Genomic DNA, 17,936 nt, shown 5'->3' on the forward strand with positions numbered 1-17,936 from the left:
TAAGGGTATGATAAAAGCTGGGGTTAAAGGTTTGAAAAAGTTGATTCTTATTGGCCAATCATATCCCTCATGAATTTTTAATGTAGGTTACAGTTTGATAGGTATGTTGTTCCAAAAACAACAAATGAACATGTCCTTCTTGACGTTTAGACATTATACTACTATATATATAAATGACATATATTTTTAAAAGTTTTTCCTTAAGCTGTGATATTTACAACATATATTTAGTATATATATGAAATATATTTCGGCCAAAATTTATTTATTTATTTTTGCCATATGGCCAATTACAATGGAAGTGAATAGGGCCAATTTTAGAGGTTTTTAAAGCAGTAATATGAAGCTTATCATTTTATAAAACCACTTACATTAATTCTTCTGTTAAAACTTGTGTATTATTTGAGCTGTAAAGCTGTTAAATCATTTTCACAGCCTTTTTATGGTTAGAAAGATTTTTTTTCACACTAAAATCATGTCTTGTGGCTATACTATTGAAACAGGGAGTATATGCCCCATTTACTTTCATTGTAAGTGTCTCACAGTAACTCAGATTTTTGCTTTTTTTTTGTAAAGAAAACATGGGAATTAGCACAAATTAATTTGTCACAAATGCAGTAGGTTGAGCTTAACTTATAATGAACCTCAAATATTCCTTCAGTCCCATTAACGTAACATGATGTTCTCTCATTTCACATTGCAGCGATAGTGAAAATCTGGCCGATACATCAGTCCATCCAGAACCTGTCCAACCATCAAATGACCACACGACTCCATCGGTAACCCCTGACCCACAATCCACCACTTCATCTCAACCCCAGTCCCTAAGAGGCGCTCCTCTAGAGGAGGACACCTCTGAGATACTGGGACCCGACTACCATCTGCTGTCCAGAAGAGAGCGGACACACGGCGAGCTGCTTGTGGAGACTTTAGCCCGAGAGCTGGTGAGCCACGACAAATCCCTCACCTTGCTCTTAGACACCTGGGCAGGTAAAACCACCCTCGATCTGATGGAGGACATCTTCCCTTCACACTCCACATCTCCACACAGGAGGAGCAGCAGCCATTCGGGTCACAGGTGAGCGCTGAACAGATGGTGAAGGTAAAGCCTGTATATAGTGTTACCCAATAATTAGGTGGATTTCATGCTCACAGGACCGATAAACACAAGAGCTCTTTGTTTAAAGCTGATTATATTAGTGCTCGGCCTAATTTTATTGCGCTAACTCAACAATAGATCATGCAATAGAGCTGTAAAGATGATGAAACACTTCTGTATATTTTTACAGGCATGGTTCCTGTATTTAGTGCATAATTCACTCATGTTCTTTACAAAAATCGACTCTTTACTATAGTAAAGAGATGGTATCAGATGATAATACTAGGGTACTTTGATGCATGCCATTAATCCTATGATTACAGTAGTCATCTAGCATGGTATTTACATGGTACACAAAGGTAGTGAACGACTGACATGGGTTTTTCAATGCAAATAATGATATCTAGAGACCAGAATGCAGAGTTAACTAAAAATAAAAGTTTTCAGTAACTGTAACAAAATTTAAAAAAATAAAAAGGAGAAAAACAAACTTATATATAATGAGTTGAGGTTCTAGAATGACTAAAATTTAAAATGTATTAATTAAAACTCATCTTTATAAAATTGCTCATATGGACTGTCAGTAATATTCTATTGTGTTGTACTGTAATGAGTATTTTATGATTTATAGTTTCTTTTTGTATTGCATTTATTGTAGTTTTGTATTTTATTTGTTTGTAGCGCTTTGGGTTCTAGAAAAGCGCATTATAAATAAAATGTATTATTATTATTATTAATTAAAAATGAAAATTAGAAGCATATAAAATTGCTTAAACTAAAATTAAAATGAAAACTGAAAATATAAAAATGAAAGCTAATTCAAAATACATACTATAATTGTATAAAAATCCTTCTAAAATTACACTTCCAGGCTGTCTGATATAATGCAGATATGTACTTAATACAATTTTAATACAATTTTAATACAGAAAAGGCCTGGGTGATATATATATATATATATATATATATATATATATATTCTATCATTGCTCCAAAGTACTCCAAAATAAGAATGGCATGGTTTAAAAACCATGGCATTACGTAAACATATATTGTAAATGTAACATTAGATGTTCAATCTAATCATGTACATTCCATGTGCTCAAATAAAATATGAATACAATGATCTATAGGGTAGCGGTGCATATTTGATACAAAGTATTGATAATGACATGAAACACATGGGAACTCGTAGATAAAACAGAAGAATTTCCTCTCACCTCATCTATCCAGACAACTGATGAACTTGCTTAGTTTTTTCATATTTTTTACAGTCAGTCTCTCACACTCTTCATCTCTAACATTTACTCTCTGCATCGTTGATGATCTGCTAATCAGTGCAGAATTACACTGACATCTAGTGGCCAATCCTGAAATTCACACATTACTCGTCCATTTCTCACCTGGTAAATGCTGTTACCTTGTGTTTCACAAAAATATTTTTTTCTCAAATAAACATTTTAGGAAATGCATCTGATTAACAAAACTGTGAAAAGTGTAGTACTACCATGTTTTTTGGCCATATTACCTTGAGAAACTATAGCTTTTTGGACATGCACTATGGTAATAGCTTGTTGTTTTTACATTTATCCATTTGGCAGGTGTGTTTATCCAAAGCAACTTACATTGCATATACTTTTTTTTTTTTATGCATTCCCTAGGAGTTGAACCCATGACATCGGCATTGCTAACTACTATTTTAGCTGCATGAATGTGGTCTGTTTAATTTTTTATATTCTGTATGTACCATGGTAATACCACAGTGCATTGTTTTTAAAAAACATTTGCATTTATCTATCACTCATAAACGCAACAGTTTTCTTTCTGGCCGTATTGCTTCATTGATATGCGGTGTGTGTGTGTGTTATTCTGTTGTGCCGTTGAACTAAACGTGTAATTACGTGTGCTCTGTTTGACACAGGGAATGTGGATTTTAGCCATTCTCTGTCTGAAAAATAGGCCATTCAGGGAGTAAAACTAGTGTGTTTGTGTGTGAGCAAGACAAACATTTCTCTTTGTTTGGTGTCTTTTACCTCCATTAGTGCTCAAGATGATCAATGTGCTCCAGATACTCCCTCTCAGGCTGTTCCAAGAAAAATGGAAACCAACCTGGACGATGACGAAGCTTATTTGAATCAAAAGAAGGTCAGATACACATTCATAAATAAAAATAAATAGTAAAAATAGTAACTAGAAAGTATTCAAACTAAAACTAATATATATTTATATATAGTTTTACTTTGAATACTTCCTAGTTACTATTTTTACTATTTATTTTTATATTTTTATTACATATTTTATATATATATATATTATTTTTATATATTAATTTTATTACATTTTATAAATATTTTTTAAATATTTGTAATATATAATTATATATAATTATTTAATATATGTGTATTTTAAAAATGTAATATATATAACAAATTTTAAAAATATATATTTTATATATATATATATATATATTTATAATTTTATAAATTATTTTTAAATATTTGTAATATAATTATATATGTGTATTTTAAAAATGTAATATATATATATATATTTTTTTTATATATATATTAATTTTATATATATATTATTACATTTATAAATATTTTTTAAATATTTGTAATATATAATTTATTTAATATGTGTATTTTAAAAATGTTTTATATATATATATATATATATATATTTTTTTTTTTTTTTTTAAATACACATATTAAATAATTATATATATATAGATATATATAACAAATTTAAAAATATATCTTTTATATATTATTATATATTATATATTATTTTTATATATTATTTTTTATAATTTTATAAATAATTTTTAAATATTTGTAATATATAATTATTGTATATATTTTTTTAAATATAATATATATGTATATATTTTTTTAAATATTTGTAATATATAATTATATATAATTATTTAATATATGTGTATTTTAAAAATGTTATATATATATATATATAACAAATTTAAAAATATATATTTTATATATATATATATATATTATTTTTAGATATTATTTTTTATAATTTTATAAATAATTTTTAAATATTTGTAATATATAATTTTATATATATATATATATATATATATATATAAAATAAAATTGTATGTATATATATATATATATATAAACTATGTTAAAAAAACCTATATTAAAACATATGTTTGCCTATTTTTTATACATTCTGAAATATATTTTAAAATACATCTGAAATTTTTTTTTTTTTTTCATATGAGTTCAAACTCCTTGTTCAAACTCTCATACTGGGTTCATGTTGTATTCATTGAGAACTATGGCACAAAAATGAGCACAATGCCACTGAGCACAAAGCCATACTTCATTTCCCTGAAACGATGACGTATGCTGAGTGGCTGAGGCCCAGAACTCTGATCTAAGAGTGTCTGTTTGTTCATGGTGCAATATTTCCTCACGTCCTGCAGGGGGAGCTGTTGCAAGCGCTGCACGCGTGCATCCGATCGCTGCAGGGGGAGAGAGAGGGTCTGTTGGAGCAGCAGAAGCGATTCGGTGCTCTAGGCGGCAGCATGGAAGCTTTAGTTCAGGAATGCTGCAAACCCAACGAGAGAGAGAAGTACCGCATGTTCGTGGGAGACCTGGAGAAGATCGTGAACCTGCTGCTGTCGCTGAGCGCTCGACTCGCCCGCGTGGAAAACACACTCAGCTCGCTGGACGACGACGACGAGAGTGTAGAAGAGAAGGTGAGGAGCGTTTTTTTTTTTTTTTTTTTTCCCAGAAGTGAATTTATAATGTTATATTTTATTATACTAATAAAATTAATATTATATAATATTATAATATTGCACCAAAACCAGTTTAATTTTATTTCACATTGTAATTTTTCATGCATCTTTCTGAAATTTAGAATGGTACATTTTTGCAATTGTACATTTGAGACTTCTATGTAAACGTTGTTTACATATAAAAATGAGCAATAATGAATGAACAATATTGTTAATTTCATATGCAAAGATTGTGTTTACATACATACTACAAGTCTTAAAGGTACAGCAGCACAAATGTCCTGCTGCTGTCGGGTCTATTATAGCAGGTGCTTCCACATCCTTGCAAACAGCCTTTATCCCTTACAGTCGTATTATAAATTACCTGCAGTACAGGTTTGCTAAACTATTTGCACTGGTATTTGGTGCATAAAAGGTCAGTCTGATGTGATCAGGTGTGTTAAAATCATCAAACATTTCAAAATGAGGAAACAAGGACAATTTGAAATAACCTTTAATGCCCCAGTGCCATGTGAACAAACAAGGATCCGGTTTCTAACTGAACAGTCTGACACATCCAGTGCCCCGCAGAGCAACTTTTACCCATCCTGCTTTAAATAAACCTGTACAAAACAACGATTAGAGATCATTTTAGAAGATTACAACATTATAAACACCATGCTTGTGGGAGACAACTGTGTCACTCACATTATTTTCTCTTAAGCTTTCCCCTGTTTAATCACTATCATTACTCCAGTCTTCAGTGTCACATGATCCTTCAGAAATCATTCTAATATGATGATTTATTATCAATGTTGAAAACAGTTGTGCTGCTTAATATTATTTTATAACCTGTGATACTTTTTCAGGATTCTTTGATGAATAAAAAGTTAAAAAATATCAGCATTTATTTAAAATAGAAATCTTTTGTAACAATATACACTACCGTTCAAAAGTTTGGGGTCAGTAATTTTTTTTCTTTCTTTTTTTGAAAGAAATTAATACTTTTATTCAGCGCAGATGTGTTAAATTGATAAAAGTGAAGTAAAGATTTATATTGTTAGAAAAGATTTATATTTTGAATAAATGCTGTTCTTTTTAACCTTTTATTCATCAATGAATCCTGAAAAAAGTATCACAGGTTCCAAAAAAATATTAAGCAACACAACTGTTTTCAACATTGATAATAAATCATCATATTAGAATGATTTCTGAAGGATCATGTGACACTGAAGACTGGAGTAATGATGCTGAAAATTCAGCTTTGATCACAGAAATAAATTATATTTTAAAGTATATTAAAATAGAAAACCATAATTTTAAATTGTAATAATATTTCACAATATTATTGTTTTTTCTGTATTTATTATGAAATAAATGCAGCCTTAATGAGCATAAGAGACTTCGCTCAAAAACATTAAAAATAGTAATGTTTCCAAACTTTTGATTGGTAGTGTGTATATAATTTTTTTTATATATTAATTAAATAATAAAATAATTTATAATAATTAAATATAATTTTTAATATTTGTAACATATAATTATATATAATTATTTAATATATGTCTATTTTAAAAATTTAATATTATATATATATATATATATATATATATATAATTTATATATATTATATTTTTATATATTAATTTTATATATTGATTTTATTAAATTTATAAATATTATTTTTAAATATTTGTCATATATAATTATATATAATTATTTAATGTGTATTTTAAAAATGTAATATATATGTAACAAATTTAAAAATATATCTTTTCTATATTTTTTTATAATTTTATATATATTTTTTAAATGTTATATATATATATATATATATAATTTTTTAAATATTTGTAATATATAATTATATATAATTATTTAATATATGTGTATTTTAAAAATGTAGTGTGTGTGTGTGTGTGTATATATATATATATATATATATATATATACACACACACACACATATATATATATATATATAAGAAAGTTAAAAATCTTTTATATATATAATTTTTTTATAATTTTATAAATAATTTTTAAATATTTGTAATATATATATATATATATAATTTTTTTTAAATAATATATATATTATATATATATATATATATATATATATATATATATATATATATATATGTAGTATTTATAATATATTTAAATTTTAAAATATTTTTAATCTATATTTAAATTTTTTGGCCATTTTTTTACATTCTGAAATATATTTTAAAATATATCTGAATATATATATATATATATATGCGCGTAGTGTTTCTTTACCAAGCGACATCGCCAACTACTGGCCTGACAGTAGAATACAGCGTTAGGAAAAACTTTTCCGGTTTTATTGTAAACATACCCTGAATTCCCAACCAGACACTCCTTTAATATTTAGTTTTACTGAATAAAGAGCTGTTCCAAATAATTACACAGCTCACACGCATTTCACATACTGAGAGGGAACAAGAATTGCTAAGGAAAGTGCATGATATTACATAAGATTCATTTGAAACGCCTCAGGTGAGGACAGAGATAAAATCTTATCTGTGAATTACACTAAAACTTGACGCCATCATGAATCGAGGGTCAAGTTGATGATAAATAAGGCTTTGTGTGTTTGATATCTCATGACATAATGCTGTTTAAAATGTATATCAGAGCAATTCCAACACTTTCAAAACAGTTTCTGGTTACACTTTAGTGTAGGGAACACATAAAAACTATGAACTACAATAAACTCCTAATTTACTGCTTATTAATAGTTAGTAAGGTAGTTGTTAAGTTTAGGTATTGGCTAGGATTAAGAATGCAGAATAAGGCATTAATATGTGCTTAATAAGTACTAATAAATAGCCAATATTCTAGTAATATGCATGCTAATAAGCAACCAGTTAAAAGACCCTAAAATAAAGTGTTACCCAGTTTCCTTTTAAGTCACAGTCATTCAATTGTGCTTTATTGTTTATCTTATTGTATTATATAACTAATCCTGTTTGACAAGCATCCGGAACTGTACAAATAACAGTGATATTAGTATCTATTAGCAGGAATTTCTAGAAAGAAGGTGTTTAGCATCACTGTGTTTGTGATATTATGCAGCTGAACTCAAACACTACACTAGACCCATCATAAAAACATCCTTGTTTGCTAAGTTTGACTGTAACTAGTCGTTCCTTTAAAGATAAAGACAGACAACCTCAGATTTGGAGACTGCTGACATATTAAAACTCTAAAATATAATAATAAAAATGTTTCTGTTTAATCTAGCATCATGTACAATTGTAAATATTTATGTACACTAGCATTCAAAAGTTTGGGGGCTGTAAGATTTTTTTAAATGTTTTTGAAAGAAGTCTCTTCTGCTCATAGAGGCTGCATTTATTTGATCAAAAATACAGTAAAAACATTAATATTGTGAAATATTATTTCAATTTAAAATAACCATTTTCTATTTGAATATATGTTAAAATGTAATTTATTCCTGTGATGCAAAGCTGAATTTTCAGCATCATTACTCCAGTCTTCAGTGTCACATGATCCTTCAGAAATCATTCTAATATGCTGATTTGCTGCTCAAGAAACATTTCTCATTATCAGTGTTGAAAGCAATGTGGAAAACATGATACTTTTTTACATTAAATGTCCAAAAGAACAGCAATATTTTGAAATAGAAATCTTTTGTTACATTATAAATGTCTTGCCTGATAAAAGTATTACTTTCTTTCGATAAATAAAATCTTAATGTGTGCGTGTGTCTCTGTAGGAATCACTGCAGCTGAAGCGGAAGCAGTTGTGCAGTCAACAGGAAGACGCCCGTGAGCTGAAGGAAAACCTGGACCGGCGTGAGCGAGTGGTTCAGGATATTCTGGCCAGTTACTTGAGCCGCCCGCAGCTGCACGACTACCAGCGTTACATCCGCATCAAACCCGCCCTGCTGATACGACAGCGCCACCTGGACGAGCTCATACGCCAGGGGGAGGAGCAAGTGAGGCGGCTGGAGGAGACCCTCCCCCCTGAGTACCACCCAAAACACACTGACCCCACCCCCCAAACGCAACCTTGCTTTAACTCCACCCACCTGTCACGTCCCACCACTGTGACCTCACTCTGACTCCGCCCATCATAGAATGATGCCACTCACAGCTGAGGAGGAATATGACACTGACGATAAGCAACGCACACAAACAAGTGCCTTAAATGAAGGAAATGGCGGAGTTGCACCTCAGACTTTTTCCGAATGTGCCATTGCACATTTTGACGCAAAGTGCGGTTTTTGCCCATGTGACATCATCTACACTGCACCACTAAATAAATGCGCAATGCATTTACACTACATACTTAGCATATAGCACAACACTGAAGCACAAGGCACAGCACAATGCTAATTCAATGGCACAAAACGCATCATTGTGATTGGCTGAAACACGAATAATTTCCAGCCCTGTAACTTCTGAGCACTTTGGAACAGATGAACCACTATGATGTCACAGAGAGAAGAAGAAACTATTGAACACACACACACACACACACACACACACACTTACTGCCTTTTCTTTGAAATTTCTGTTGTCAATAAATGCGACAGCTAAATATTTATGATTTTACGTTTAGAAACAATTTTGTACTCTGTACGTTGCTGTACATACTCCGAGCAATCCCCTCGTGATTTTAAAATGTAGATGGTTTAAAAACAGAATAGATAACGTATTTTTGTAAGCAAATTACTAGCGAGGGTGTTTTTGTGGCTTTTGGGCGTTTATGGTCCGCTTTAAGAGGTGCTATTATCTAAATCATGACAATTACTACCAGAAAAAATAATGACGGTTCACTGGCACTTGAACACAATATCAGTACTTGGTTTCAATAGCGAAAAGTCCGTTAAAACTGATATTGAATGAATATTATTCACTCGGCTGCATGCAGGGTTTTATATTTCCTGGTTTGATCGCAATGCAAATGCCCAAGTTATTTTGCCAATAGTATATTTTATTTTATTTTAATTTGTGGCTGTTTTTTATTTGGAGAACATCTTTACTCACGAAGTATCATACCCCATACAGCTGTATCTAAACACGGAAGTCGCAATAGCAGCAAACTAGATGCTCATAATGGAAGCGTTTATATTGGACTGTTCTTGTATAAGAGCTGTTGTGATCTGATACACATGCAATGTTTTTGTTTTCCGATGGGCCTAATCTGAAGAGAAGGTTCAGCCATGCTTTACACTGTTTAAAAGCAAAAAAAGAGCACAATTGGAAGGCAAAATAAATCTATTTTTTAAATACAGCCTTATTGTCTTGGTGTTGCATTATTTGCAGTTTTGATATTTGTCATTTAATTGTAATAAAAAATAAAATAATGACGTTTTATGATTGATCAAGTCCTGTCATTGAAACTAACCTTCCATAAGTATTGATAATATTTTTTTACTATATATTTCACCTGACTTAAACTGCATTAAAGGGGCGGTTGATTGATTTCACTTTTTTAACTTTAGTTAGTGTGTAATGTTGCTGTTTGAGCATAAACAACATCTGCAAAGTTACGACGCTCAAAGTTCAATGCAAAGGGAGATATTTTCTTTTAAAGAATTCTGTTTAAGGACTACAACAAACGGCTGGTAGGAACTACAATGAGCTTCTTCCCGGGTTATTTACATCACTAACCCTAAATTGTACATAAACCCTGCCCCAGAGAACACGCAACAAAGTGAGTGAGGCCATGTTGGGCTGCTTTAAAGAGTTGTTGTAGTAGAGTGTTGTTACCATGCCGTCATTTTACACCGGACTGCTTCACAAATGAGGGTCAATTCAACACTGGATTTGCACAAAAGATTAACATGATGGCACATGCTAGTCGATGAGTTGAATCAACTCCACAGCAACTACATAAATTTATCCACTAACCATTCAGAAACGTCCAGTTTCATTCTAAAGTTGTAACTTCTTCCTGAGTCTCTCCATCAGTGTCGACTCCGGTTTGAACAATGTAAGGCTGAACACCGTTCCTAAAAAAAATGTCATTTTGGCTGCTTGAGATTCTCCAGCTTTGTTGTTGTTGAGCAACCGAAGCGTGAGCTGTTAAAGCTCCGCCCTCTTCTGGATAGCAGCAGCTCATTTGCATTTTAAGGGACACACACAAGTGTTTTTTCTCACACCCAAATAGGGGCAAATTTGATAAGCTATAATAAATGATCTGTGGGATATTTTTAGCTGAAACTTCACAGACACATTCTGGGGACACCAGAGACTTATATTACATCTTGTAAAAGGGGCATTATAGACAGAGAAACAAGCGCGTGCCGCCATCTTTATAAAATTGTCTTTGAACTTCCGTTTTGCGGTAGCTCTGTACATTTCTATGTCATCGCTGTCAAAAAATAATTAGCTGGTTAAGGGGATTTACTTGTTGTAGAGTTAATGAAAGTTATCATGAGCATTGTAATGTTTAAAGCAGATGTCTTAACAAATGTCAGTAGACCGGGAAGATTTTAAAACGAGCAGTTCATTCATAAATATGTAAGATCGCTGTGGAAATACAAACCGGAAGTCAAAAGACAACGAGCGCAACGCTGAAAAGGGGCGGGGCTACATACGGTCTATAGGTCCCCTTTAAAGATGCAGTAAACGATTGAGAAACTGTTTATATTTGAAATCGACACCCAAACAAACACACCCCTCCCTTCATTGCTCCGCCCCCAAAATAAGGAACACACACAAGCAACCGCTAACCTCTGGTGCATCAGACAGCTCGCGCAAGTACTTGAGTTTCTCTAACGTCTCTCTAACGCTAAGCTTTTCCAATATTCCAAATGGTAATCTTTCCAATCATATTCCTCTCCTCTGCCATTTTCCTCTTTAGTAATATCTCTCTTTCTACAGTCTCTCTGCAAATGTCCCGCTTGTTCTCCATCATGAGTGTAACGCCCCCTACTGCTGATTAGCTAGAGTGTTTTGGCCGTGTATCGGTCAGATCCACTCTGTTTTTCTCTTACACAGCCAGGATTATGTACAAACACAATTTTTTTTCAGCACACACACAGAGCAGACATCTAACAAATATTCAGAAAACTGTTTATTTAGGTGTTGATTTACTCAGAAATCGCTTACTGCAGCTTTAACAGATTTCACTTTTATATGCGCATTCCTCTATCCTCTCACGTAAGCAATTACTTCATATTTAATTACTGGTGTACTTGTTTTCATAAGCCATATTTCAAATTCAGATATCACTGCTCAACAAATATGCTATGTGAAATATGTGAAATAGTCACCTCAGATGCGCTAACCGAAAGTTGTGCCACATAAGTGAAGTTCCGGGTATATTCTGAATGTTTTGCAAATTGCAAAACCAGTTGCTCAACCAAGTAGAAAGGGCAGGGAGAAAAATTGTTTCTAGGTGTACTTAAAAATATTGTAGCATGTAGAAATTGCTTTTTTATAAATAAAATTATTTTAATCACAAATGCCTGGGAAAGTCATGGAAATTGTTCAATTGGTCATAAGGCGTGGGAGTCCTGTTATACCCACCTTTATTCTTGAAATGATCCTTAAGAGAGAATCAGGTCATTTGATACCGGTCATAATATGGTCAGTTCTTTAAAAGAATACTGCAACAGGAAACTAGTGAGTGAAAAGAAACTGCCAAACAAACAATGTAATGGTAACCAGATCACAGATCAGTGTAACGACTAAACCATAATGATATGGGCTACTTTATCAGGGCTGTGCAAGCAATCTGAATCATTTAAACAGCAGCAAGCGGTGTGATGTCTAGCCTCTAAAATTGACCTTTTGTTCAAATATTATTTAAAATTTGTTAAAGAATATTGCATAGTTGTGCTTGGAGTCAATTGTTTTATTTGTAATAATGCAATGAAACATGCAAAATTGTGCAGACATAATTTTTTTTATCATGCAAAGAAATTATGAACACATGCAAAACAAGAGTGAACCAATGGAATATCAATGTGATTATGGTTTTTATTTTTTGGCCAAATAATTTTGTCAGATGAATACCTCAACAAGTGTTTTGCTTTTCCTCATATTTAAAATATATGAAATAATTTCCTCATATTTTGATGGCTTCATTAAAAACAAATATCCCCTTCGGACATCACTTTTGGCCTCAAAATTGTTTTGAGGTTATGGCATGTAATTTTTGAGATATTTTTGTAAGATATAAGAGGTCTGAATGTGTTGCTTTTACCACAGAGAATCTGTTTGCCCTTGAAATGAAAATGCTGCAAGATTTGCTTGATTTCAAGGAGAAACAATTTGATTGGTCTGTATATTAAAGCAGATGAACACATGCTATTGAATCAAAGTTCAAGACGGTTTTACAAGGTCAATTCAAAACAATAAAACTGGAGCATAAAGGTGCATCACAATGTGTAAATATTATGCAAGACTCACAGCCAACACTCCCTGTGACATGTCGAAACATGACGGCAAACACAAAACTTCATGCACATAGATCACTCTGTGATGTTTCCATGGAAGAAAAAAGGCTAAACTGTGATTGGGAGAGATTAAAAAAAAATCCACCAACGAGGTCATGCTAAACTCTCTTCTGAAACTGTTTTTCTACCTCTCTCAGATCAGACAGAACACACACACAAAAAAAACAGGTTTAGTTCAGCATGCAAATCATCAAGACTTGGAATTCAAACATGAACAAGCAGAACTTTCATTCCCACATCAACTCAGTCCACAAAATGACTCTGAGCAAAACGAAAAATAGAGAAAAGGCAGAAAATAAAGAAAGAGAGAGAGAGAAAACTCAACCTAACTTACTGGGTTGTTGCTTAAGCAACACTCAAGGAGGTCTGTGAGTTACGACTGGAATGTTCTTCCAAATGAGTTTCTTCTTTACCTCTCTTCCAACGTTTTAAGATAAGGAGGGAAAGCGAGTTAAATATTAAACGTCTAAACCAGCTGAGTGCTTATCTGTGGTTTTCATCATGGACACATGCAGTGCTGGAGAGCGTGTGAGCAACTCAACATGTGAGATCATGGGAAGAAACACACCAACTGCAACATCCCAATACAAAAATAAACTGTAAATGAGATTGAAGAAGCTCACACCATCACACTCAGAGAATATGGATATTTCTGAACTGCATAGTTTCCTAGATTAAGCACAGAGGGGGACAAAAAGCTTCCAGTGCCCGCAGAGCTTAAAGGTAAAAACAATTACAGGGAACTGAAACAAATTTGTTCCTGCAGAGGAAATGAAGAACTTATATGAGCAGAAAACATATTTAGTCTGAAACAACATGAGTGGGAATCTAGTTTGTATTAGTATGAAGTGAAACACTGAGACAAGAATCATTAAAGGGATAGTCCACTCAAAAATGATCATTCTGCCATCATGTACTCACGTTCATGTCGTTCCAAACCTGTATGGCTTTCTATTTTTCTGTGGAAAAAAAAATATTTTGAAGACTGATTTTTTCCATACAACAAAAGTCAGTGAGGTCCAAACCAACAGTGGATCCCACTGACTTTCATTACATGGACAAAAATATCTTCTTTTGAGTTCCATAGAAGAAAGTCAAACAGGTTTGGAAAGACATGAGGGTGGGTAAATAACAACAGAAGTTTCATTTTTGAGTGAACTAACCCTTTAACATAACGCTTTCATATTATGAGAGGTATTTAAAGTTTTAGTTCACTTCAGAATTCAAGTTTCCTAATAATTTACTCACCCTCATGTCATCCAAGATGTTTATGTCTTTCTTCAGTCGAAAAGAAATTCGATTTACAGGACTTTTCTCCATATAGTGGACTTTACTGGGGTTCAACAGGTTGAAGGTCCAAATTGCAGTTTCAGTGGAGCTTCAAAGGGCTTCACACAATCCCAGACGAAGAATAAGGGTCTTATCTAGAGAAAGAATTGGTCATTTTCAAAAAAAAAAAATAAAAATGTATAAACTTTTTAACCACAAATACTCATCTTGCACTGCTCTGCGGTGCGCCACGCATTACGTAATCATGTTGGAAATCTCACGTGTGACGTAGGCGGAAGTACCGAGCAAGTGTTTACAAAGTGAGCATGCAAAGACTAAGTCAAACGCCCTTTATAAAAAAAAAAAAGGTAAAACAACGATGTCGGACGATTTTAAAGTTGGAGAAAATGTTTTCGGAGCCTACTTCACACGTGACCTTTCCAATGTGTTTACGTAATGCGTGGCGCATCGCAGAGCAGTGCAAGACGAGCATTTGTGGTTAAAAAGTATATGAAGTTTTATTGTTTTTTAGAAAATGACCAATCGTTTCGCTAGATAAGACACTCATTCCTCATCTGGGATCGTGTAGAGCCTTTTGAAGGTGCACTGAAACTAGAATTTGGACCTTAAACCCATTTTACACCACTGAAGTCCACTATATGGAGAAAAATCCTGGAATGTTTTCCTCAAAAATCTTCTTTTCAACTGAAGAAAGAAAGACAAACATCTTGGATGACATGAGGGTAAATTAGTAAATTATCAGGAAATTTTAATTCTGAAGTGAACTAATCCTTTAAAATTGGCCTCACAAGGGAGGTTCAAAACACCAGAATATTTAAATGACATTCACAGAAAACACTCAAACCCAGTTGTGGACATATAAAGAGTTACAAAGCAAGAACAAAACAGAAAAACATTGCACCGTTCAATGCAAGTTGCCATATTTTTAATCATAAAATAAAGAAGAAGTGACAAAGTGCTTTTACACCAGCAAAAAAGTGCCACCATTTTGAGTCCCTACAACAATTTAGCCACTAAAAAGTTTCTGGGCTAGTCCTGAACATCAAATTAGACTTGTGTTTGAACAGTGCTGCAATGGACGAATTTCTTTTGACGTTCACCTTTGTGGTGGCAGCTCTTGCGGGCAGGTTTACTGGCATTGCTGGACAACCACTGATGCGTTTCTGTGGGGCACCCAGAAGTTCTAAGATGCCCCGGTGTTCGTCTTTGCTCAAGTACTGCCATGGTCTCTTCCCGCTGCTGTCCCGTATCCGCACATCAGCTTTGAACTTTTGCACCAGGAGCCGAATGAGTTTCTTGTGGCCGTGAATGGCCGCAAGGTGTAGCGGCGTGTAGCCGCACAAAGTTTTCGCGTTGACGTCTAGAGTCATCCCGACTTTGTCGACTCCGTACCACAGCGTGTTCAGGACGCGATGATCGCCATGCTTCGCAATCCAGTGGACAACGGTGAAGCCAGATATGAAGTCTTGTTTGCTCAGAAGGTTCGGGTCTTCTCGGAAGAGAGCGTAGATGTCGGTCCACGAGCCTGATGCTGCTTTGACAAACCAGTTGTGCTCTCTGGAGTCAAGAGGGATGGACGAATGTTTGCTGCCGAATGACCCATCGTGCACGGAGGTTCCCAAACTTTGCGTGGATCCAGTGGGCGATGAGAGCGAACTGTGTGCTCGGCTAGAAGATGCAGTGACTAAATTGCCCATGCTTAGAGTCGAGGACAGCAGCTGGAGACGGTTGTGCCGTGCCGAGATGTTGTCCTCTGGGAACGACTGATCCAGGTCTTCTCCGAGACTCCGACACATGCGACTCCGCAGACGGGACGTCAACCGCCGGGCGATGGGTCCATAACGGGTCTCTGGGGAACTGCTCCGTGTAGATGTTCTCGAGTCCTCGTCATCGAGGTGACCCGTCGAGTGGTGCAAGGACGTGATGTTGCGACTCGGTTGGTAGAGTTGCGACAACAACTTTGCCTCCTGTGTGCGACGCAGGAAAGCGCGTACATCTTGTCCTCCAAGTCCCTGATCGCTGAAGCGCTCCTCGCACGCAAAATCCTGCGGCCAGCCAGTATCAGGCGGAGTAGAACAAGGGGAGGGGATTGAGACGCTATCACGACTAGAGGACAGACTCGAAAGCCGACGGAGCTGCAGATTCGTTGCACTTGCATGGACAAGAGGGCCGTCTTCAGGCAAGCCATGCATCTGAGACACATACTCGTCCTGTTCTTGGATAGGAAACTCATTAAACCCTCCGTTCGGTCGTAGTAGACTATCATTGCTTTGGCTCAGACCTGCATGAGTGTACTCCTGGGAGTGTATGTGTGGAGAAACAGGGCGGTCCAGTAGACAAGGAGAAGACTTGTATGCATGAGACTGTCCGAGGGTTGAGCGCAAAGGCCATGCTTTGGCAACAGGCTCGCCTGAGTGTTTTGTATGAACATCAAATGTGTTTGCATTCAAATTTTTCCTTTCAACCTCATAGTAAGTAGGGGCAACGAAGGACTGCTCGCAACCATCTGCTTCCCTTAATTGTCTCTGTTTGGCAGGGTAAACATTGTTGTGTTCCAGCTCTGTTGCTTCCCTGGTTGCTTTTGACTCCCCTGGCTGTTCAAAGCTCTGGCCGCTCCCACTCGAGCGACTGCCGGTGTCAGATGGGGTTGGTTTTAAAGGGCAGGTGTCCTTAACCTGTGCTGCAGAGGAAGTGGAGAAGGTAGGTTGTTCCCTCCCATGTGGTGATGAAGTTTTGACAGCTTTCTCAAAAGTGGGAGTACAATCATTGTTATTATTGTTGTTTTTGGTGGTGGTAATAATACCAGCAGCTGGCAAGATTTCAACACGAGTTGGGATGGTCAAATCAGCTTGTGGCTTACCGCTCGCCGCTGGTTTAGAGTCTCGTTCTTTCTGTCGCTCGGGCTCGAGGTTCTTGGCGATGTCTCCGAGATGCACACGGTATTTTTTCCTCAGCACAACATGAGACACCCCCTCCTCCTGCCTCACAGTCGCCACGGAGTTCACATACCTCTTAAACAACTCCCGGTTCTGCTCTCTGTCCTCGTCCTCCCTCAAAAACCGCTTGTAGTGGGTTAATAAATCCGCGTTTCGCACCTTCCCGCCGTTTTTGACGATGAAGCGCAGCACGGATTCTTGAGTAAAGTCAGTGGCCATGCTCGCGCCGTGTGAATCTCTCGTGTTATCGCAGAATCAAACTGAAAGGACCTGACGAGCGGTTTCGCCTGTTGAGATTATAACTCCGCCCACTGGTTTCTCTCTCAGTTCCACCTGCATACCTGCGTGCTGAGATACCTGCACCTCACACATCTATCTATTAATGTATGTGTATAT

General features: G+C 34.9%; 2 protein-coding genes across 6 annotated transcripts in view; one reads left to right on the top strand and one right to left on the bottom strand.

Moving 5' to 3' along the window:
* The window catches only part of shroom3 (shroom family member 3), a 66,785-nt gene extending 56,646 nt beyond the window's left edge, over positions 1-10,139 (top strand). For all 5 annotated transcript variants that reach the window (XM_051877828.1, XM_051877829.1, XM_051877831.1 and 2 more), the window contains 4 exons: positions 704-1,078; positions 3,142-3,244; positions 4,554-4,829; positions 8,617-10,139. In XM_051877828.1, the coding sequence (XP_051733788.1) occupies positions 704-1,078; positions 3,142-3,244; positions 4,554-4,829; positions 8,617-8,964 (1,102 nt within the window). In that variant the 3' untranslated portion in view covers positions 8,965-10,139. The remainder of the gene's footprint in view (positions 1-703; positions 1,079-3,141; positions 3,245-4,553; positions 4,830-8,616) is intronic.
* Positions 10,140-15,507: 5,368 nt separating this feature from the next.
* LOC127503737 (ankyrin repeat domain-containing protein SOWAHB-like) lies at positions 15,508-17,857 on the bottom strand. Its single transcript, XM_051877840.1, has one exon. It carries the CDS (start codon positions 17,757-17,759, stop codon positions 15,618-15,620), a length of 2,142 nt encoding a protein of 713 aa, XP_051733800.1. The 5' UTR covers positions 17,760-17,857; the 3' UTR covers positions 15,508-15,617.
* Positions 17,858-17,936: the final 79 nt, after the last annotated feature.

The sequence above is a fragment of the Ctenopharyngodon idella genome, chromosome 21 (genome assembly GCF_019924925.1).
Source record: "Ctenopharyngodon idella isolate HZGC_01 chromosome 21, HZGC01, whole genome shotgun sequence".
Lineage (NCBI taxonomy): Eukaryota > Metazoa > Chordata > Actinopteri > Cypriniformes > Xenocyprididae > Ctenopharyngodon > Ctenopharyngodon idella.

Bases quoted from the DNA above. Each gene is read 5' to 3' on its own strand.
- LOC127503737 (XM_051877840.1), bottom strand. From the start codon at position 17,759: ATGGCCACTGACTTTACTCAAGAATCCGTGCTGCGCTTCATCGTCAAA.